The following is a 25125-nucleotide window of genomic DNA, read 5'->3' as shown; positions in this document are numbered from 1 at the left end:
GCAAAATATTAATTTAATAATTTATTTTGTTCAAAATAAAACTTTTATCCTTGACCTTTTTTTTGCGGCAAAAAATAAAATTTAAAATTATTATTTTTCTATTAAAAGAAAGCAAAATACATTAGTTAATAAATTATATTACTAAGTTCAAAGTGCTGCTAAGGTGGTGGTGGGGGGGGGGCTCATGGATTAAAATAAGAGGGAGTGGGGTGGGGTTAAGGATCTGATTGCTTTTAAAAAAGGCGGCAAAGGGAACTGGTGCGTGTTTCCTAATAAATTTTTTAATTATTTTGTCTTTGAGAGGAATAAGACTTAATTGATTTTATTTCTATTTAAATAATATTGAGATGAATGCGTTTTTAATCAGCGATTGATAGGGTTTTCAGTTCAACATGCCTATTTTTCCCTATTGCTCCTTCCCATTCCTCCATATGAATTACCCCTCGAGTCTTAAATTGCAAACTCCGCCCCACCCCCACTAGTTTTTAACTTTCCATTTTGCACCCTGAAAAACGGCACAGAGGGTTATTTTAAAACCATTTTCCGGTATTTAGAATTTAGATGTCCACAGGTTCAATTACCCTTATTTAACATCTAGTTTAAATTTTCTGAAAATATAGTTTATTTTTTTAAAAAAATTAGAATTTACAATTTATTAAGTTGATTTCGATTATTTTCTATTTTGAATTTGAAATAAATATTGTTTTTTAAAAAAATATGATTATATTAAAAAATAATAAATATAAATAAAATTATTATATAATATCTATATTCTATTCTTTAACGTTTTAAATAACACGATCAAAATTTATATGTAAATATTGTAAATTTGTAACATTTTTTAATTTTTTTAAAATTAATAAGTAGAGTATATTAATTATATTATATAAATTTTGATAAGGTTCATATTGATATTCTCGAAACAAAATGGTATAATTTTTTTTAACTAATTAATGTTTTGTATTTATATTCATGATTTTTTTAAAGAAATTATCAAATTCCAGCAATTGACTCTGCACATTGATTTATTTAAAGAAAGAAATTCGATTCGTTTACAATTTTTCAACAAACTAGAGTCCACCCAACTCTTACTCCTTTTTTAGGGTTAAAAATATATATTATCCATTGGTCTAAATTTACCATCATTTTTTAACTTAAACCCGGTTCTATGCTCGAGATCTCCCACGATGAAGTGGACCCCAAATCATTCACTGCCAATTTTAACGGGCAACCGGCCTATACAGCGAAACCGGCGATAATCAACGCCACCACCCGCTCAGGCCGTCACGGGGGCATTGGCGATGACGATGAAAAAAATCTCTCCATCTTGGTTGTTAACGGATTCGAAAACCGGAATTTTTTCAACGGGAGCGATAACTCGGACAGCGATACGGCTCTCAACGAGGCGGGGAAAATATGTATGCTCAAAAATGGGAAAGCTCATTCGGAAGAAAGTGGAGAGAATGATTTGGAGGAGAATGGGGAAAAGATAGGAGTGGCTCGAATGGGCGACGGGGAGGAACAGTCCAAGCTGGACCCGGTTTACCAAGGATTAATGCTCATGGAAGATGACTCCATATTTGTTGATCAAGATTTGGTCCTGCTGGCCAAACTGGAAGAAGCTAATAGGTTAATTTTTTAAAAAATAAATTATATTTATTACATAAAACATCGATTAGTAAGTTGACAATTTGACACTTTTATTCAGTTCTGAAAACGGTACCTTAAAATCTGACGAGCTTTACTCGTTCAAAAAAAACGCAACTTTTTCAAAAATACTATTATAGCAAATTAATTTATTACTTTTTTTCCAGCTTTTATATAATCACGTATGTGTGAAATATAATCTTTTAGTAGAAGATTACGATTTTTTTAAACAAAAATATATTCATTTTTTTTTTACAATCACTTTGCCTTTAAAAAAATCTATATCTTTATATCACTATCACAAAAACGAATTTCCCATATTAGCTTTTTATATTTTTTTTATCATTAATAACCTTTTATATTATAATTTTTTCAAGAGTATTATTTAAAACCAAGTATTAGCGGCAAAAAGGGCATACATAGCATATATAATAGAATAACATCGAGTTTTAAAGGTATTGTTGAAAGTTAATTAAATATGGGGGGATTTCGGGAAGATTAATTGTAATCCCTAGAAATCATCAAATGAATGAGTTAGCTAACGAACGATATAAAGGTATCAAAAAATTAAATAGGTAAAAAGAAAAAGGTAGGTCATCGACCATAGCCATTAGTGTTATTAATTATTTTATTATAATTTTGATATATTTTCTGGCTTTATTCTCAAAATTTATTATATTAAAATTGATATAAATGGAAGATATTTAATATTTATCATGAAATATTGTTTCTTCGATTTTTAAAATTTATCAGTCCTTTCCGAACTTGCCACCATCATCGCCACTACACCTTAATAAAATAAATAAAAAAATTTTAAGATTCGGCGGACCATTTTTTGATAAAAATGAGATATAATTTATTCACTGCAGGAATAATTTGCCATGTCATAGTATATAAAGGATTAGTAGACAAATCTTGGCTAGAGATCTGCTCGGACTAGCACAAAAGCTGACGGGCTTGGCTGGGTTAAAAGGTGTTGGTCTAAAAACCTTTATAAAAAATGTTAACGGACAGCGGGTGGTGTTGATTCATATTCTAGGATTCCTTAATCTTATAAAAGATATATATTTTAATATGAAATGTTCAATCAAATATCTCAACTTTATATAGAAGGCTTGTGGGCTGTTGTTATGTTATTCAACTTTTTTATGGGATTTAAGGAAAAGGTTAATACATTTTAAATGATGATGGCGCTTAAGAAAAAACAAGAATCCCACATTATTCCTTTTCACTGAATCATTTCTAATGCATATCACACTTTTTTATGGCAAAGATGGGTTTCATAAAATATAATTAATTTAATAAATTATTTCCAGCCCATTAATGAATTATAATTTTTAATTGTAAGCCTATTTATAGCGTTAAATTTCAGTAGAGATCTACCATAGAAAAGTGACAATTGTCATAATCGTTATTTTTAATCTTTTTTGAATTATTTTGAAGCAAAAATATAAAATAATATATTGTAAACATGTTTAAAATTAAAAGAGGATGTACCATAGAAAAATGACAATTGTCATAATCGTTATGATCATTTTAGAATTTATTTGCTGAAACGAGCAGGTTTTTAGCTGAGTCACTATCTCCGGTCTCTTAGATCTTTCTACATCTACATGTTGGTACCAATTAACATTATATTGTTTATTATATATAATCTTTTAGATTTTTCCTCACAGGAAGAACCATCTTATTCTCAAAATATTTCAAATTTTGTTTTATTTGGTATAACAAATAATTCTTTACCCAATCAAATAAATTCTACAATAAACTCTGATACCTATCATAAACCACAAAAGAAATATAGCAATTGGAGTCAGGAAAAAATTGCAATAGCCATAAACAGAATTGAATAAAATTATACAGCTAATAGAACGTAATAATGGATTTACGATAAGAAATATAGTGGAAAATTTACTACCTCATCTCATAATGAGTGATTCGGGAATATCTTGATAGATTCATTAAATCAATAGGATGGAGCTGAAAAAGGGTTGGAAAAGAACTCGAGAGACGGAATTCCCCAGATGTTATCAATATCTGTAAAGAATATTGCCTAAAAATGTGAACATGTCATTTCAATATATATTCTATTTAGAATTCTCACGTCATTTCTTACTATGGATGGGCCTATGGGTAAGAGGCCATCCGTCAAACTCCCTCCTTCAAGGGGGAAAAGGTATTGGTTTTGGGTACCATTACAGCAATAAAATTTAAAGCTTACCTGGATGAATTATCATCCATTTTGCCGTTGAATTCACTAATAATTAAGGATAATGCGCCCATATATAACTCAAAATTTGTAAAATATAGTATATCTTGCATTATCAAATTTAAAATAAATATTGTTAACGCATTGTTATCGTATCGGAGGGAAAAATTACTAAAAAATAATCAGGGAGACCTTTGAATGAACCAATTAAGAAAAAAGTTCTATACTGATATCAGATATGACAACATTACTTTTTTTCAATCTGGTGCCGCCTCGCTGGCACCAGCAAATTTCATTTTTTTGAGATATTTTATTTTCTTTAATTCATAAGGCAAAACATTAAATAAAAATAAATAAAGGAGGGAGAGAGAGATACATTGAGCGTGATTGAAAGAAGGGACCTCTATGTAATAACGATATGAAGCTAAAAATAAAATCGTTATTATACAACAAAAGATTGCCATCCTCCCAAAATATTTTGCAATATTGGGTTTCAAGAAAACACCAAGATGCAGATTATTTAAATTATCTCAAATAATTCTTGCTGCTCCTTGCACCCAGGTCTCAGTTGAGAGAGCATTTAGTGCATTAGCACTAACTGTAACCTCTCTAAGGACAAGATTAGACAAAGATATACTTGATGATATTTTAATTATAAAGCTTAATCGTACATTGTTAAATAATGTGATATTTTAAATCATTATTTATATAACCTATTTCATTATAAAGTTATTGTTTACATTGAAATTTTAATAAATAAAAATTCATATATATGACTGATTTAGATGATAACAATATAAATAGCTTTTTGTATGAATAGTATAATCAGAGGGGTGCATATTTTACTAGATATATCCAAATAGTAGTTTCTAAGATCTAAAATTAATTTAAAAGATTAAAGAAAAAATATTTTTAAATTTGTTGTTCCCAAAAATATCATGTTTATATTGATGCATCTTTCTAGTTCAACTCCATTCCGGTTGGCTCAAAAAATTTAACATATGATACTATTATCATCTGCCCAGAGGTTTAAGTGTTTCCCAACAAGATCATATTAACCTAATTTAAAAATAATGGATATGAGTAATGTGATAATTTCAAAATATATATATTAAAATAATTTCAAAAGGGAGTTGAGAATTAGATATGTCACTTATCTAAGGTACATATTCACTGAAATTTTAGTTTAACATGTTTACAATTTATTATTTTACCCTGTAAGTTCAAAAAAATTAAATAAAAAATTAAAAATGATAATTGTCACTTTTCTATGGTAGATCTCCACTGAAATTTTAATTTAACATGTTTACAATATATAATTTTACCCTTTTGCTTAAAAAAAATTCAAAAAAGATTAAAATAAACGTTTATGACAATTGTCACATTTCTATGGTACATCCTCATTTAAATTTTAATTTAACATGTTTATAATTTATTATTTTACCCTTTTGCTTCAAAAAAAGATTAAAAATGGCCATTATGACAATTGTCACTTATCTATGGTACATTCACATTTAAATTTAACAAGTTTACAATTTATTATTTTACCCTGTAACAAAAAAATTTAAAAGGGATTAAAAATGACGATTAAGACAATTTTCACTTTTCTATGGTAGATCTTCAGTGAAATTTTAATTTAATAAGTTTACAATATATAATTTCTTCAAAAAAGATTAAAAATAACGATTATGACAATTGTCACTTTTCTATGGTACATATTCACTGAAATTTTAATTTAACAGGTTTACAATATATATTTTTAAAAAAATTCAAAAAAGTTCAAAGATAACAATTATGATAATTGTCACATTTCTATGGTACATCTTCACTGAAATTTTAATTTAACATTTTTACAATATATAATTTTACCCTTTTGCTTCAAAAAAATTCAAAAAAGATTAAAAATAACGATTATGACAATTGTCACTTTTCTATGGTACATCTACATTTAAATTTCAATTTAACATGTTTACAATTTATTATTTTACTCTGTTGCTTCAAAAAAATTCAAAAAAGTTCAAAAATAACGATTATGACAATTGTCACTTTTCTATGGTACATCCTCATTTAATTTTATATTTAATAAATTTTTATCTACTTGCTTTAAAAAAGTTCAAAAATAACGATTGTGACAATTTTTACAATCATTAAAACCATCTCGAAACATGCTCAAAAATTTTTTTCTTGCCTATTTTTTACCTAAAATTATTTTTATAGGTTCTGATATGAATATTATGACAATTGTCACCTTTATAGTTTACACATTAAATATTAATTCATGTTTGAAATAATCATTTTTCTCTATTTTCAATTAAAACATATGTGAAATAAGTATTATGACAATTGTCACCTTTATATGCTTTACAATCAGTGAAACCATCTCAAAACATGCTCAACTAGCCTTTTTTAATTATAATTATTTTTAAAGGTTCTGAGATGAGTATTATGACAATTGTAACTTTTATAGTTTACATTAAATATAAAACATTAAAATTATGACATAACATTTTTAAAATAATCATTATTACTTATTCCAAATATTAAAAAAAATGCAGTCGGTATTATGACCAATTCTCACATTTACAACCTATTCAAAAAAATATTTTCATTAACATAAAATAAAAAAAAATATATATATCAAAAATTTTATTTTTAAAGAATTTACCAAAAAATTTTAAGATCAAAATTTCAAAAATATTTTAATAAAGATTTCCTTACAAAAGATTTTATTTTATTATAAAATTCTCAAAATATTTTCTCAAAATTATAGAAGATTTTTTTACAAAAAATATTAAATTTTTTTTAGCGAAAAAATCTTCGCATTTTTTGATCTTCAAAAGAGCAACGATCTGTGAAGATTTTTGAATTTTGAGCAAATGTTAAACCCTGATTGTACCTATTTAAAATATCCTTTATTTCATTGCAGAACTTATCCTCAACAATATCAGGTTCTACTTTACTTTATCCTTAATTATTTTTGGTTGACTTTGACTGGAGTTACCTCTAGTGCCTTTATATGTGTTGGAAGTGGGTCTTTTGAGACCTAAAAATAAAAATAGAAAACAAATATATATATAAAAAAGAAATTAATAATAATTAGGAATCACGAAATCATGAAATCAATTTAATTCTTATTTCAAAATTATAACATTATCAAATTAACAAAATTAGAAAAGTAAAAATAATAAAAAAGATTAATAAAAATAAAAATAAAATATAAAAAAGTTAATAATTATAAAAGATGCTGCGAATGGTAAAAATTGGAGTTTTTATACTCTTTTCAATCTTCTTTATAACTAATATTCATAACTTAAATTATTTTCAGTTCTCACTATTCAAATATAATATTTTTATCACGCGTTATAATAATGAATCCAAAAGAACTCTTTATGCAAATTAAATATAAAGTACAAATTTAACGAATCTAATTATTTACATATTACACCTCCCCACTTAAATTAGACCCAACATTCTGCGAATAATGAATCTTCTTTCGATTTCGACTTTACTGACCTCGTATATACACCATATCTATTCTTCTTAATCTTTGCTGTCTTCTAAGTTCTAACGAAGGCTGCCTCTTGTCTAGTATTCTTGGTTTCGAACGACCGTTTGTATCCGATCATCGCTTGAAATTTTTGAATTCTATCTTCTGTCGCTTGTCACCCTGGGAAACGATCAGCTTTTTATCTCTGTAGGCGACTGACGAACATGATAACACGATTCACGCTTGATGAACGATTATCGATGACATCCAGTTTCTTTTTCAACTTTTGCTTTTTCTAGTCTGTCTTAATTTTTTACAATTTATCGTGCTTGTTTTCTATCATTCTCTTGTAATCCACGATTAGCTCTTTATCTCGATAAACAATTGATTGGTCTGCGATAAACGATGGTTTTCACGAATTCTTGTTCCTATGATTGTCGATTTCCGTATCTTAGACTAAAGTCTCTGTAATAATTGGCTATTATTGGTCAGCGATTAACGATTGCAGCATCACGTCTTGACCATACTTTCTATCAATTCGCTTGTTTTCTACTTTCTCTTGTAATTGATTGGTTGTTGCCTCTAATTCTTGTAATCGTATCTATCTTTTAGACTTCCGGGTCTTTTACGACAGTTGGCCTTTGCTGAGATATCGACTTTATCTTAAGGTTTCAGGTAATCACATCTAATCTACTTCTACCTAAAATAATCTATTTAAATAACTTCTGAAATATTTTATCACTTTTTTATATTTATTCTCACATATAAACTACCTAATTCAAATATACTAATAAAATATATAAATATACCAACTTCATCCTAATGTCTACATTTATCTCCTCTAATCTAATTCTGCCTTTAATAAATGGCGTAAATTATACTAAATCTTAAATTTATAATACGTAGCAAAAATATATATAATAAATTATATTAATATATCAAATTCTATCACCCCTTTCCCCTTAATGAAGCCTAGACCCATATTTTCATTGAAAAATTTACTTGTGCTCATCCTTTAGCTATTGATCCTCATCTTCTTTTCAGCCATGTCTATACTAAATTTATATCTAAAAATCCTATTTTAAAATATATATCAAAATCTTTTTTTTAAAAAAAATTATCATATTTATTTCCTCATGTACTCTTTGACACTCAAGTCTTTAAAAAAAACTGCTGAAATATATAAATCTCTTTTCATACATACGTCGTTGAGAAATCAATGACATCTAATCATAAAAGTTTTCATACTCACGTTTATGAACAACCCCTTAACTCTAATCACTATGGTTTTCACCCCACGTCTTTGAAGAACTTATGAAATCTAATCATTATAATTTTTCGCACAACCGTTGTTGAAAACTGATATGTATATTTCTAAAGCATGTTTTTCCTTTTGTATTATTAGAATAATATTGTAAAAATTCTTCTTAAATCTTATTAATGATTTAAAATAAAAATCCGATCTCTAATTGAGCTCGATTGCGGCCTAAATTTTCTAATGACGAAAGTCGATTCTCTCTATGAAGATTTTTGGTTAATCTACAACCTAATATTTACTAAATATTATCAAAATCTATGTATCTTATTCACCTATAGTTGAGCTTAAAATAAAATTGAAATCTTTAATAAGAATTTAATTACAACATTAACATAATTTACATAAGCTACCATAAAACAATTTTTTCTTTAATCTACGTTTTTCAAATTTGATTTAAATACTTAAATATCATTTTGTCAAATTCGTATTTTTCTTACCCCTTTTCCGTTTTGAATTTCTTTCTTTTGTATGGAGTTTGGTTGGCATTAAACTGAAGATCTAAATCCCCTGGGTCTTTATTTTAGGCATTACTGTTGTAAGCAGCTAGTTTAAAACCTAAAAATGTTTCGGCACCAATGTTGGAAGTGGGTCTTTTGAGACCTAAAAATAAAAATAGAAAACAAATATATATATAAAAAAGAAATTAATAATAATTAGGAATCACGAAATCATGAAATCAATTTAATTCTTATTTCAAAATTATAACATTATCAAATTAACAAAATTAGTAAAGTAAAAATAATAAAAAAGATTAATAAAAATAAAAATAAAATACAAAAAAGTTAATAATTATAAAAGATGCTGCGAATGGTAAAAATTGGAGTTTTTATACTCCTTTCAATCTTCTTTATAACTAATATTCATAACTTAAATTATTTTCAGTTCTCACTATTCAAATATAATATTTTTATCACGCGTTATAATAAAAAATCCAAAAGAACTCTTTATGCAAATTAAATATAAAGTACAAATTTAACGAATCTAAAATTTATTTACATATTACAACAATATGTCTTGATAAATTATTCTTTTCTATCTTTCTTTTATATCTAATCAAAAATTCTGGTGTTCGATTTCTCAGTTTATCGAGAATTAAATCTTGTTTAATTTTGCTTTGTATAATTTCTCCAGTTACATTGTTGTTCTTAAGGACAGTTTCAAACAAAGACCACCAATTATAATCAAGACTTATATTCTTATTGTCACTCCAACTTAAGATAGGCTATATCTATAATGTTGTAATCAATGTTATCTCCTTATTGTATCAACCTAAAATCTTTACAATATTACCGTCTAATTGTTTAGCTCTTATTATTCTTGCTATGAACTTTTCTTCTGGCAAACATTTATTAAAATCGTTTACACTCATTAAACAGATCTTGGCTCCTGTATCTAATAAAAAGAATGTTTCGATTTCTCCTATTTTTATCTTAATCCTCTGGCATTTACTTCTCTTTATTATCTCTTCTAATTCAATTTTACACAAATTTTCTGTTTCAATTTCTCTTCCAGTAATATTTCCATCTTTAAAAATATCTTTATTTATATATTTTAAATCAATTCTATCTATTTCATTTTTATCTTCATATTGTAATTTAAAATTGATTTTATTATTTATATTCTCATTCTCATTTAGTCATTTATTACATTTCTCATGTGAATTCCCTTCCTTCTCCACATTTTGTGCATTTCAAACTATTGTCAAAAAATCCTCTACAATTCGTAACCTGATTATTACGTCCACATTTCGCGTACACAAGAGGCCTTATTAATTGTTAAATCGCATTGTCGCGAAATGTGTTCGTGTTGGCCACAAATATAACAAATAATTGATCTTTAATTATCTATATGTCTTATCTTATTTCGTCTCTTATAATACTCTTAATTTTTTCTAATTCTTTATTCTCAATCTTTATATACGCTGTATTTCTTCCTATTGTTATTCCTAATACAAAACTTAAAATCAACGAAAGTAAAATTATCCATGTTATCTAGTAATAAACTCCACATATTTATTTGCGTAATATACATTATAAAATGCTCAACAAAAATCCAATTAAAAATAGTTTAAATACTGTCACAAAAATTAATAAGCTTAACACTAATATATAGGTTCCATGTCAATTCAGCGAAAATTTTATCGCGAAACACTTTTTCGCGAAACTTTTATCGCGAATGTCGTTTATTGCGAATGGATTTTATAGCGAAACTTTTATCGCGAATCCATAATAGCGAATACTATTCCGCGAATGCAATATTGCGAAACAAATATCGCGAATTTTTTATAGCGAAACCTTTATCGCGAAACCTTTATAGCGAATACATTACCGCGAATACAATATAGCGAAACAAATATCGCGAATTTTTTATAGCGAAACTTTTATCGCGAAACCTTTAATGCGAATATATTACCGCGAAACTTTTATCGCGAATCAATAATCGCGAAAATTTTATAGCGAAACTTTTATCGCGAAACATTTTAAGCGAATACATTACCGCGAAACTTTTATCGCGAAAATTTTATAGCGAAACCTTTATCGCGAAACCTTTAAAGCGAATACATTACCGCGAAACTTTAATCGCGAAAATTTTATAGCGAAATTATTATCGCGAAACCCAAATCGCGAAGACAATGTAGCGACAATTATTTCGCGAAACATATATCGCGAAGATATTATAGAGAATTTAATATCGCGGTAATTGCTAATAATGACTAATTTATTTTGAATCATTTTTTTATAATTATATTATTTGAATAATATTTTTTTAATTCACAAAGTTTGTAATTTTCTTATAACCTTAAAAAATTTTACAATGATTAATTAACTTAGACTGGTTTATGAAATTTGTTATTGAAATACACTTTTTTCGCTATCCTATCCTTTCCTTCGTTCTTATTTTATAATAATCGCGCACAAGGAACTCAGCTTTATCAATATATTAATCATTGAGTTTATTAGTTAAATCTTGATATTTATTGGCGAAATTGATATCTGGGTAGCATTCCTATTTATTGTCTGATGACTTAATATTTATAAATTTATCAATCAATTTTGGCCAGGGTTAGCAAGTCAGTCAAATGACTAGATTTTGACGGGTCAATTGAACGGGAGAATATTTGACCTGGTCAAGTGGTCATATATTCTATAAGATCTGAATATAAAAATATGTTTGAAAAAGAAAAAACGATATAAATACATGTGAAATGTGATCACAATGCTTATTGAGTTCCTAATATTAAGGAGAGCATTTTAATCATAGTGAATTTAATGAAGTATGTAATATAATAAAAGAATTAGGCATACAAGGTGGTGATCAAAATATTTCAAGCTATATCATAAATTTCAGAAATAAAAGCGGCTTGTTTAATAGAAAATCATGGGGATAGCAGTAACTTCCATAAGAAACAATCAGATTTCAAACTGAAGCAGTGGAATTAGCTTTGACCACCATGGCCATTAAGAGTGACATTACTAACAATTTCTTGATCTACTTCTTCTTCAGAAAGAAATTGGTCTATTTGTGTCAATAATCTTACTAAAACAGAAATCGATTGAAGATTTAGACAAAAAGAAAATTGATTAAAAAATATTAAAGAAAATGATGATATTCAATATAAAATAATATTTATTTGATTTTAACTATATTTGATCGGTCAAATGCACAACCGTGGTTTTGGCAGTCACTATTCTTAAACAGTGTAGATGAATAAAGTCTACAACATTACTGTTTAGAATATCAATTTTGAATGGCAATTCAAAAATAAATTACATCTAAGTGAAATAAGGGATTTCCCCAATTTAAAATATTTATTAATTTTATTATTTTCAATCTTTATAGATATCTTTTTATCTTTTCTGTTTATTTGAAGGGGGGGGGAGGGGGCGTGATAAAATTTTTAGTTTAATAACTCGGCATTAATTTAAATATAATATTTTGATATGGGTTCTTATTGAATCTTAAATAATTTTAAAATATAATAAAAAAAATACCTACACTAAAAATTAACAAATAATTAATGACATATTTGATAAATTATAACTATTTTAAAAAAAAAGTATTGCCGAAATTTAAAAAAAAAAATTTTCCCGTCTGGCTGGTGCCATTCCTTTGGTTATAAATTATAAATATTTTCGCCATTCTTTCCTCTTTATTTCGGAGTCTTATAAAATATGTTATCAAGCAAAAATAAGGAGATCTTAACCTTTAAAAATTATTTGTTCCGCCTAGATAAATAAGTCTCAGATACTAATTATTATAGATGTATCAATCAGGATATTTTTAAATGTCCCGTACGACTCACAAAAAAAAATGGTAAGATAAAAGATAATAATGAAATACACAATCATCCAGAAAATCCAATCGAAAAGGAAACCAAGAAAATAATTAATTCAATTAAAAATGAAGCTTTGAATAATACTATGGAAACTCCAAACTTTATTGTGGCGAAACACGTATCTCAATTAAGTGATTCTATATCAATGGCACTACCATCACCGAATCTTATGAAACGTATAATTCACCGAACGCGGAGTTCAAACAGTTTTGCACCTCCGAATCCTAGCAGCCTTATTGAGCTGGTAATTCCGCATGAATATTCAATTACGGATAAATATGAGGATTTCATACTTCATGATGATGGTCCGGTAAGATTTTCTATAAATTTTTTGAACAAATATAACTAAATCCTTCATTTTTGTTGCGATAAGCTGCCCGATAAGAAACACTTTATTATAATTGCTTATTTATTTATCATGTGTGTCAGGTTCCCGACCGTGTTATCATATTTGGAACAAGAAAAAATTTGGACTTCTTAGTATCATGCGAACATTGGTTTTCTGATGGTACATTTAAATCGTCGCCACCTTTATTTATGCAAATTTATACAATTCATGGGATTAGAAATAATAATGTTTTACCTCTCATATATATATTGACCAATAGAAAGGATTATGAAACTTATAAAAGAATATTTACTATTATAGGTGACAACTTAATATCAACTCCAAAAAAAATTATGATGGATTTTGAAATGGCCAGTGTAAAAGCTTTCAATGAAGTGTTTCCCAATTCGCAACACAAATGTTGCTATTTCCATTTTGGCCAATCCTTTTGGCGAAACATTCAAAAATATCCAGAAATATCGCATAAATATAAAACAGATGTAGAATTTAATATACAACTTAGAATGATGGTTTGTTTGGCGTTTGTGCCACCCTTAAATATAGTTGAAACATTTGAATTACTAATAAACTCCGAATTTTATTCTAATAATCAATTGTTACTTCAGCCTCTAATTGAAACTTTTGAAAAAGCTTATATTGGTAAAACGTTGCTATGTTTAATATTGAACTCTGGAATTGTTACCAATCAACACTAAACGGGGAAGCGAAAACCAACAACGCGGTTGAAGGGTGGCATAGATGCTTCAGTTCCCTCCTAACAAGTTACCATCCAAACATGTGGAAATTTATATCAAGTTATCTATATATCTATTATTTTAAAATGATTTAAAAAGTATAAAGATTTACTAATAAACTATATAATTTTTCCTAGGCTTAAAAAAACAACAAGGGTTGACAGAGTTAAAAATTGCTCAATATAATTCTGGTGAAACACCCTCTACCCCGAGAAAAAAATATCGAAATCTACATGCGAGAATAGTAACAATTGTTTCTGACTTCGAAAATCGATCAAGATTAGATTATCTTAAAGGAATCGCTATTAATATAACATTGAATGTTTAATTTTTTAAATTCTTATCTACAATAATAAAAATTTTGTTTGTTTTTATATAATAGTCTCAAAATTTTTATATTTTCATTATTTTTTTGTGACAAAAATATAGGATACTTTGGTATAAAATTTAGCTGGTTACTTAAGACTCATTCATCAAGATATAGATTTTATGAGGGTATTTACAAATTCTTTTATATGTGTGTGACACATTCTTTATCTACCACATCAATCCCACGATTAATATTTCAAAAATAACTACCTTTCGTCATGCATTATAAAATTATTTTAAAATTCATATTCCTAGCCCTTGAGTCATATAGTTGTTTCCCCTTATAAATATGATCATTTTTGATGAGCAACATTATTAGAAAAGTACTATTAAAATAATACTCAAGTATTACACTAAAGGGCAAAGTTTAAAACGAGGATTACATTTTCCTTTTATTTATTAAAGCATATAAATTTATATCGGGGTGTTTTTGTCAGATTTTTTTCCCATGGTTATTTTTAACCAGTCTTTGTTCAAATCAGTGATTCTTTTAAAAATTTACACTTCAGTTATATATTTAACAAACAAACCTATTGGTTTAGACGATATGTTATGACAATGCTCTACTTTCATATTCAATAAAAAAAAATTATTTTTTAAATAAATGATATCAACCCTCTCAAAACTTTTAACCTCCTGCCAAATATAAATAATTTTAAAAAAAAATACCTTTCACCACTTTCCAATTTTTCAAATAATGATAATTATTTCATAACTAACTATCCCCCCTCTAATTTCAATGATGCTCCTCCAATGAGTTCGCAGTTCAAGTTACGATATTGACCTTGCTATAAAAATTTGGGAAAAAATTGGTTGTATTAATTTTGTTATATAGCTTTAAAATTCCTTAAGGTTATTAATTATTTAAATATTGGAATTTGGTTAAATTTTTTTAGAGCTTGGGTGGCTTCATGTCATGTCATGAATAATAAAATTAAAATACATCATTTTTTTTGGTTATATTTTTTAAAAATTATTTTCTAAATTTTTTTTATTAATAGCTCAACCTATTCGCGGCTTGATGAAAATAATTAGCTATCCTAATTGATTTTACCATAACCAATCCATCTCATTTTGATATAACATTTTCCAAAGTTGCCGCAAGTTATATCATCTGTCGGAAAAGTTTCCTAATTTTCTTTTGTATAAAATATCAAGTTAGCCTTTTATCTTTATCCTCATATTTTGAAATAAGGAAAAAAGTTGATTTTATAAATAATGATAATTTCATTTAATTTTTTTATTATAATTGCTTTCTTTAGATTCTTTGTTCAATCTAAATTTGATAATTTTTAAAATTCTAATAACTTTTGGTTCATGCTCAGGGTTGCAAGGTCAAAATTTTCAAATTGAGGGAGATGTGGGAGAAACATGAAAATTGCGGTAGAAATATAAAAATTGCTAAAAAAAAATTTTTAGCGGGCGACCTTCGGCCGGGATTTTGAATTGATTTAATTATCCGCCTATTATTTTTTATAATTAGTTATATAAATACAAAGTCGGTAACTATTTTTCAAAATACAATAAAATCTTGATTTATTAAATTATATTAATTTATAAAAAAAACCAACGATCTTTTTTAAATATAAAAAACGATTTAATTTTACAATTAAAAATATATTTTAAGCGAATGTCCCTCAAAACGACCGCAATTGGAAATCTACCGTGTGTGTGTATAACATTATAGGGATAGGCGCTTAATTATCAAGTATCACGTTTAAATACATAATAAGGTACTCCAAAATAAGATATAATACAGATGCAACTACAGTTGCGGCAATTGTACTTATCTTGTAGTACAACATTCACAGAGATACTTATCATCACAATGTTGGTAGAATTTTTTTTCCATAATATTTAACGACTCTAATATAAATGAAAATTATACTTGTAGAACAAATGAGCAAGGCTATCATTAATGTTTTAAGACCTAAATCCAGGAGGTCAATTTTTGACGATTTGAAAGATGGGCATATATATGCAATTCTAACAGATGCATCTAAAGGGATTTCCCTTGATCTTCCGCTATTTCAACAAAATTAAGGTCATTTCAATAAAACTATTAAATTTTTTCCCCTCAAATAGTGAAAAATCCAAAGACATAGCTAACCATATAATATCAGATTCGAGATGATCAATAAATTGCATGTCAGCTTTCTGATCTGTTAATGCCTCAGTGAATTTGGAAAAAACAGAGTGTATTTACAGAAGCGAGTCTACACAATGTTGGTTGAGATATGTTCCTAATATCGGCCATCGATAGAATTTTAAAATTTTATAAACCTTTAAAAATTATTTCTTATAATGAATGGCAGAGGTATATTTAGGAATGATTTCACATGTAGAATGTGCAGTTGCAATCGGAAGAATCTTAACAAAGATTCACAAAATTATGCTGCAGATGTGTCCATCTTTACAGTTAAAAATTGACAATAAATTTTATGGCGCCCTTGCTAAAACATAATTATATTTTATTTGAGATTTAAATAATAGAACTAAATGTTTATCGTCGTTATTGAGATTATAATATTCCTGGCATGACATATTATACATTATTTAACCATTAGCTCGTTCTCTAATGTTGTTAAATCCGATTTCTCTCCTTTTTTCCAGGCAGTCCTCTTCAGGCTAAAAATGCGCTCGGATGAGTAGAATGAGGTAAGGAGAAGTTTTGGCGAATCATAAAAAATAGAGGGAATTAAAATCTTTTCAAATAAGACATCAATGTCTTTCGGTATTTTTAATATATTTATTAAATTACAAAAACCTTAATTGATGGTTTCTGTTCCAAGGTCATAATATTTATACAATTGTAAATAGAGTTATTAAAATCAAATTTTGATTGTAAATATTCTAAAATTGTCTGAATAAAAATATCTGCATTATTTAAATATGTATTAATTAGAGTATTATTTGGACATTAATATAATATTTTTAGCAATAGCGCCATAAAATTTATTTTCAATTTTTAAATATAGAGATGAACAGAGCTGTAGCATAATTTTGTGAATCATTTTTAATAAAGAATATTCTGATTGCAACTGAATATTAACTGCATGCAGTAGATTTCCTACATGTGAAAAGAATCCCAAATATACTTCTGCCATTTCATATTAGAAAATTTTTTTCAAATTTTAGGACAGCCTTTAAAATCTTTATTTAAGAAGTATTTTTTTAAGGGTTTGTAAAATTTTAAAATTCTATCGATGGCAGGTATTAATGACAACCACCTGATAGGTATATATCGCAACAACTCACACCATTCCAAGTCAGACCACTTCACCAACTCTTTTAATTCATTAACTCTTTTAGTTGAACTAAATTCGTTAAAATATTTCATCACAATTATTTCGACATCCACAGACAGTACATTCATTGCCTTCTTGCAAGAACTATGTAGTATATATGGCATATACAGCCAATTGGTAATAATTCATTTGTGCTGCCTCAATTCGGTAACTTTAGTTTTGGCCCAAATTTACAGAGGCATTATCAGCGCAGAAAGCTGGCATGCGAATCATTGATAACCTTGAATCAGCTATATTTACCCTTATGTGGCTAGCTACATCGTTGGATTTTTCACTATTTGAGGACTTTTTTTTAACAGTTTTATTGAAATGTTCTTATTCTTGTTGAAATTGCAAAGGATCGAGGGAAATGTTTTAATATTTCCATTATTAGATACATTTGTTAGAATTGCATATGGATGCCCATCTTTCAAATCGCCTAGAATTGACCTCTAGGATTCAGGTACCAAAACATTGTGATAGCCTTGCTCATTTTTATTGCCACAAGTAAGGTTTGCACTTTTATTGGAGTCGTTAAATATCATGAGAAAAAGATTCTACCCACATTGTAATGATATATATAGAGCTCTGTGAATGTTGAACTACATAATAGATGTATACGATTTCCGCAAATATAGTTTCATTTTGAGAATATTTTTGTATTGCAATCGATGTTGATATACTCCCCTGTACTGACTAATATTAATGAAATAATGTTGATTTATTATTGGATAAAAATAAAACAGGATAGAAAGAAATTTACAAACTAGACATGTTTTTCGAATAAATATTTAAAATTTAATTTAAAAATATAAAAATAATCAATTAATGTCACAAAATTATTATTTACATATTAAAAACGTTTAAAATACTTTTTTTTAAAAATCGCGGGAGAAATTAAATTGCGGTAGATTTTTGCGGGAGATTTCCAATTGCCGTAGTTTTGCGGGAGAGAGATATTTGCGTGTAAACTAAAAAATTGCGGGAGTCCCGCTGATGGGGAGAGACATGGCAACCCTGTTCATACTTAAAGGTTGCTACTGTCTATTTCTCTTATTAAAATTAGTTTTTGTTTATTGACTAGAAAAACGGATTGATGGAATAGTAAGTACTAATCTGGCATTTCTATGGTATGAGCTCACCCAAAAATATTTGTTTTTTTTCGCATGTTGCCAATCGTGGCAATTTTATCTTATTTTGTCGAAAAACTATCTAATGAATTGAATAATCAATGTAATAAATTTCAATTATTGATTTAAGTTCCAGATTAAATGCTTCCAGAAATTTGGTTGGTTTGGAGATATAGATTTTATTTCTCTTATAGTACGATTACCTTTTTGTGTGTGAAAAAAATGACTGAAGAATTAATAAATATTAGCGCAAACCAGCTATTTTCCATTCTATCAATAATGCCAATAGGCAATTTTTCTTATTTTGCTAATAAACTTTTTCTTTATACTGTCTCTTAAACGAATTAAATTATAATTAATACGGAACATCGATAAAATTTTCTGAATAAATTATTTCCGTCGCTTAAATCATAGATTTGCCAAAATTTTGTTACTAATAGTTTTTTCCTTTTACGAGCTACTATACTCGTTTAAATACTCAATTGGTACAAATAAAGCAAGAAATAATGATATAATTTACAATTAGTTCGTAGAACTATTCAGCCGCCATATTTAACGGCGCTGATATTAAAATATATAAATCTTGTTTATTCCTCTGTGATACACAAGTTGAAGCATATAAAGAAGTTACTCAGAATTATCAAACTATTATGGTAATTATAGATATAAATAGCTTAAACCTTTGATTTTGAATGATACGATCAAGTTAGAATATTTAGAAAGAATTAAATAAAAATGTAAATATAAGCCTAAAAAATATCTAAAAATTTATTTTTAATTCTACATTCAAATGCTGGCTCAGAAATGAGTTTAATGAATATGATTAGGCGAAAAAATTTTTCTTCGGTCTCATTTGATTTATTAGAGGCCGAATTAATGATAAAGCAGAATTTTGACATGAATTGCGAAGAGTTAAAATTTATTTCATATATAATAAACTTTTAAATAAAATAAATTCCTTCCGATAAATATGTAGATTTGGATCTAATTTTTATATATTTTGACTTTATATTCAAATTCAAAATTTGTAAATTATAATTTGAAAAAAATTATTCACCAATATTAATATATAAAAGGATTGCAGTTGTGGCGCTTTCCCGCTTTTTATCCTTTAGTCATTAAAAATCCCACCTCACTCTTAGAATATGGGAGGTATGGCCGGGCCTAAAAATTTTTGCAATTTACAAAATGAGAAAATTGAATAATACACCTATTTAATATAATTAAAATATAGCCACTTTTTATAATTATTTTTTATTATTCTTCATTTATATATTCCTCTCAAAATTTAGAAAATGTTTTTAACAACCCCCCCCCCCCCCCACCCTTGTCGTGGTAAAATATGTAAAAGTAAATAAATAAACACTTAACCCATTTTGCCCTGATTTCCCGATATTGGAATATCTTTATTTTCTTGATTTGGATTTTCTATTTATTTTCAAAAAACCCTGATTTTTTTAATTCCATTTTATTAGAAAAAATGAGTAAAAGTGCTTACAAATTGAGTAGAAGCGTTTAGCGATGTTTTCACAAATACACTATATTGAACTGGTATTATTTTAAAAAATGATGAAAACTATTTTACGTTTTTGAATTTTTTTTTTATATTGTTTAGTTTGACTTGTGAAATAGCAAAAATAAAAAACTAAAATAATTGAAGATCTAATGATTTATTTCCAAAATTTATTCTTCATAAATATTACAAATTTATGTAATCTAGAATATTTTGAATTTTTTTTTTGATTAATCATAACTTTGCAGTTATTTCTATTTATTAAAATGCGAATAGAAGAAAAAGGAAAGGTCATAATATTCAAAGGAATTAGTTACTATTATATCAAAGTTATATCGATGTGCATTATCTCAAAATTGTAATTAGGAGGCATTAATTATCAGTAAAATTTTCTATAATTAAAATAATCTGAGAAAATCAATAAAAAATTCTTAGCTTTCAGTATATTTTTTTTATCTAGATTAGAAATAAAGTATTACTTTAAATGACAAAGCACACTTTTAAATTTTATGTTGGGGGGGGGGGGTTAACTTATTCTGCTAAAAACTTACCAAAATGTCCGCTCCATACTTACAACCATGAGTGAGTGAGACCAGGAAGACTAATATATTTTCTATCACATCAGATAGAGGTTACATGCTTATTAAATAAACAATACGTAATAAAATATTCTTAAAACATTAGCGTTTATGATTTAAGAAACTTCAGTTGGTAAATTGATATTGAATATATCGATTTCACTTAAAATGAATTCACAATTTTCGCGGTCATGCGCTCGTTATAATAATTTCGCGCAAATACATTCGCGGTAGAAAATTCGCTATAAATGGTTCGCGATTAAAGTTTCGCTATAACGAGTTCGCGATCAAAGTTTCGCTAAAATGTATTCGCGGTTTAGGTTTCGCGGAAATAAATTCGCGATAATGAGTTCGCGATCAAAGTTTCGCCAAAATGTATTCGCTATAAAGTATTCGCGGTTAAAGTTTCGCGAAAATAAATTCGCTATAAAGTATTCGCGGTTAAAGTTTCGCGAAAATAAATTCGCTATAAAGAGTTCGCAATAAAAGTTTCGCTAAAATGTATTCGCTATAAAGTATTCGCGGTTACGGTTTCGCGGAAATAAATTCGCTATAACGAGTTCGCGATCAAAGTTTCGCTATAATGTATTCGCTATAATGTATTCGCTATAAAATATTCGCGGTCATGGTTTCGCGGAAATAAATTCGCGATAATAAGTTCGCGATATTGTCTTCGCTATAAATGTTTCGCGGAATTGGTTTCGCGATATTGCCTTCGCTATAAAATTCCTTCGCGATAAACGACATTCGCGATAAACGACATTCGCGATAAAAGTTTCGCGAAAAGGTGTTTCGCGATAAAAGTTTCGCTGAATTGACCTGATACGTAATATATATAATATATATATCATATATAAATTGTTTGTTTTTACCTTTCTTTTTTATTTTTTTATTATAAATAGAATCGATTATCCTTTATTAGACTGAAAATTTAAAGGTCCTTTTTTTATAGTTTCAATTAATTCCGCATCACTTTTGAAAGTGAACTAATAAATTAATTAAGTAAATTTGAATCTACTGTAATTCATGAAATTTAAAAAAATAATGGTCAAAATTATAATGTTTATTCCTTTTTATACAAACTAAACATATTTCATATAAACAAATGATTTACAATTTATAACTAATAATTTATCCAATTTGCATAATTAAAAATATAAAAAATTGAACTACAAAAATTAAATATTCCCCCCAAAAAACTACTTAAATCAAAATATTTATTACAACTTTATTTAAATTCCATAAAAATAAGATAACACATAGCATCAAAGGAAAATCCTTATTAATATATTCTTTACCTTTTCTTTTTTTTTAAAATTTGGTGGTAAAATTATGAATTTCTAACCATTATTGCTATCTTAATATTAAAAATGTATAATTTTTTTTCTTTGCCTTTCTAAAGCCATGAAAATCCTTTAAAAATTTCAACTAATTTCTTATTGGCTTTCAATTCAAATTTCCCAATTTTTATTGGATATGTGATAAATTAAATCTATATTAAATTTTTTGGATTAGCCGAAGGGTAGAATATTTGCACGGATCTGCCCGAGTTTTATCCGACCGAGTTTCTGGACTCGGGCAAACATTATCTTGAGTTGCGTCAGACCAGAGCTTGATTTTAACTATTCCCAGTTAGGCCTACCGACAAAATTTACCTAGGGCAAAACATGGATCCCGGCAAAATATTAAATTATTTTTGTTTAAAACGCCAAATTTTTTTTATCCAAAGTTTGTAATATTTACTTTTTAACAGATCATACTTAGACCTCATTCTAAGATGATCCGGATCGGGCTTATTTTCTAAGATAAAAGTTCGGAGCAAACACGGATTTAAAAATATTCGGCTCGGCAATAGGGTAAATTCGATCGACACTCACTGAAAGATAGGCCCGAGACAGAGCTCAATTAGGAAGTGCTAACCGGTGCTTCTAAAATTTAAAAGATAAAAAAGGTTATTATCATTTTTTGGCACTGTCCCTTTCTTTCGGTTACTTTTTTTCCACTCAAATTCTTAGTCCCCAACCCTAACTATATTAAATTCATAGATATTCGATGACTTTATGATTGGCATCGATGATCTCTCTCATCAGGTTTTAGCAATGACATATATAATACCTAGACTGACGTTTCATTCATTAAAAGTGTACATCAATGCGAAGCTGGAGACGCCATCTTGGTTACACTAATCATTATTAAAATTTTAAACGAGAACCTAATTTATTCCTATATCTGATGCAAACTTTATTAAAGAATTACCGGATCATCGAGATGATAAGGAAGCAAGTTATCAATTTAATAGTAGTTTTTAACATGATTATAATTACTATATGTGTTACCAAAATGGCGGATCCAGCTGATTTGCTTTTAACGACGCTTAAAATGCATTTTAATGAATGAATCGTCAGTCTAGGTATTATATATGTCATTGGGTTTTAGATCTTAAAAAGAATTTCCCTTTTTTCGCGTTACGCGATAGGCTATCTAAGATATATCGTTCCTGTAAATAAAGGTAAGTCAACCGGTAAGACCGAATCACGGATCGGACCTATTTTCACTATTCAAAATTTGTTAAGATGTAAAAAAACAGGCTTACTACCAAAATGACTAATCACTATGACCAATCACTAAAAATCAAGTCACTTTTTTATAAAAAAAATATCTCGTTTTATTTGCATATATATCTTATTTAAATGATATTTGACCATGTTCCAATTTTCTTTATTAAAAAACGGGTCTAATAATTACAATTTCAAATTATCCTTTTCGCTTAAAATTAGCTTATTTTTTTTAAAAAAGAACAAGAAAGTAAATAAATAATAAAATTATGATATTTAGAGCATTCTACCTTAAAATTTTGTATTTATCTAAGAAAATTTTTTTTTTTAAAAAAATGAAAATTGGAAAATCAGCATATATTTATATATTATGTAAGTATAGTTTCTCAATAATAGTGAGTTTGCACGCGAATAACATTTTAAATTCGTATAGTATTTTATTATTTCTTAGTATACATTGGTTAATTATGTATTTCCGTATTTATTTTTATTTAAAACTTTTACCCAGTATATTTTTACTTTACACTTAACTTATACATTATTTTACATTTATGATATGAATTGGTTTTTTCTAATATAAAAAATATATTATAAGTTGATATGGATCGGATTTATTTATCTATTTATAATATTATATATATTATGAATATCGCAAAGTACAATTACATAATTTAATAGGGGAAGGAAAAAAGTTATAATTTGTTTTCATTATTTTGTTGAAATAAAGCAAAATTTTCCAGTCATTATAGATTTTGTGCATGGATGATGTATTAGGGGAGGGTAGGTTTACGATTTAAGGTAAGCCTTAGAACAAAAGGAAAATTTAATATTATAATTGAATTGATGACAATAGTTATGAGGGAGGAAAAATAGGTAATTTTTTTAAAAATGTGCAAAGAAAGGATGGGTTTTTGGTAAAACGAAAGAAACTATGATGACATGAGAAAAGGAAAGAAATGATAATGAATGAAATAAAACATAAAATATGAGGGGAGACCGAGGTAAAACGATTAATATTTTGCATTTTTACCATAAAATTTTGAAATATAAACAGAACAAATTATAAATTTATATTTAGCTAAATTCTTCATCTACAAAATAAAAAAAAATAGTCTCTACCTATAATACTTTAGGAGCTATGATTATTTATGTGAAGTGCCATTTTCCTCCATATCCAGGGTAAAATGGCTAAGCATCAGGATTGAGTGGTTAAAATAAAAATGAACATAACCTATTGTTTTATTGAACAAAATATTGCAATTTTGACATCCATTCATCACTTTTAAGTTTAAGCCTATCATTACATTCGGGAATGTAAATTTCTTATTTTGAGCGTGCCTATTTTAGGCCCATAGTTTGTTTAAAATACAAACTATTAGTGCTTCTTTTTGCTCAGAAATATTTTTTTATATGATGGAAGATTTAAAAATTATCTTTTTACAGCTTTATTTTGACGGAACATTTTAACCGCTTTACCAATGATAACTCTACCCCGAGGTGATTTATATTGTACATTTTGTTATTGCTTGACTTTTGGATAAGATATAAACTTCCGATAAATTTTATAATATAGTTATAACATGAAGGAATATGTATGCAAAATTTTAAATTAT

At 27.3% G+C, this 25125-nt stretch overlaps 1 protein-coding gene across 2 annotated transcripts in view; it reads left to right on the top strand.

Moving 5' to 3' along the window:
* Nucleotides 1-25125, top strand: part of LOC135922692 (ecotropic viral integration site 5 ortholog-like) — a 92969-nt gene that overhangs the window by 8312 nt on the left and 59532 nt on the right. For both annotated transcript variants that reach the window (XM_065457126.1, XM_065457125.1), the window contains exon 2: nt 988-1629. In XM_065457126.1, coding sequence (XP_065313198.1) covers nt 1169-1629 — 461 coding nt within the window. In that variant the 5' untranslated portion in view covers nt 988-1168. The remainder of the gene's footprint in view (nt 1-987; nt 1630-25125) is intronic.

The sequence above is a fragment of the Gordionus sp. m RMFG-2023 genome, chromosome 1, assembly GCF_954871325.1.
Source record: "Gordionus sp. m RMFG-2023 chromosome 1, tfGorSpeb1-WG-v2, whole genome shotgun sequence".
Lineage (NCBI taxonomy): Eukaryota > Metazoa > Nematomorpha > Gordioida > Chordodea > Parachordodidae > Gordionus > Gordionus sp. m RMFG-2023.
Note: the sequence above shows the minus strand (reverse complement) of the source record. Positions and strands in the feature narration are given on the sequence as shown.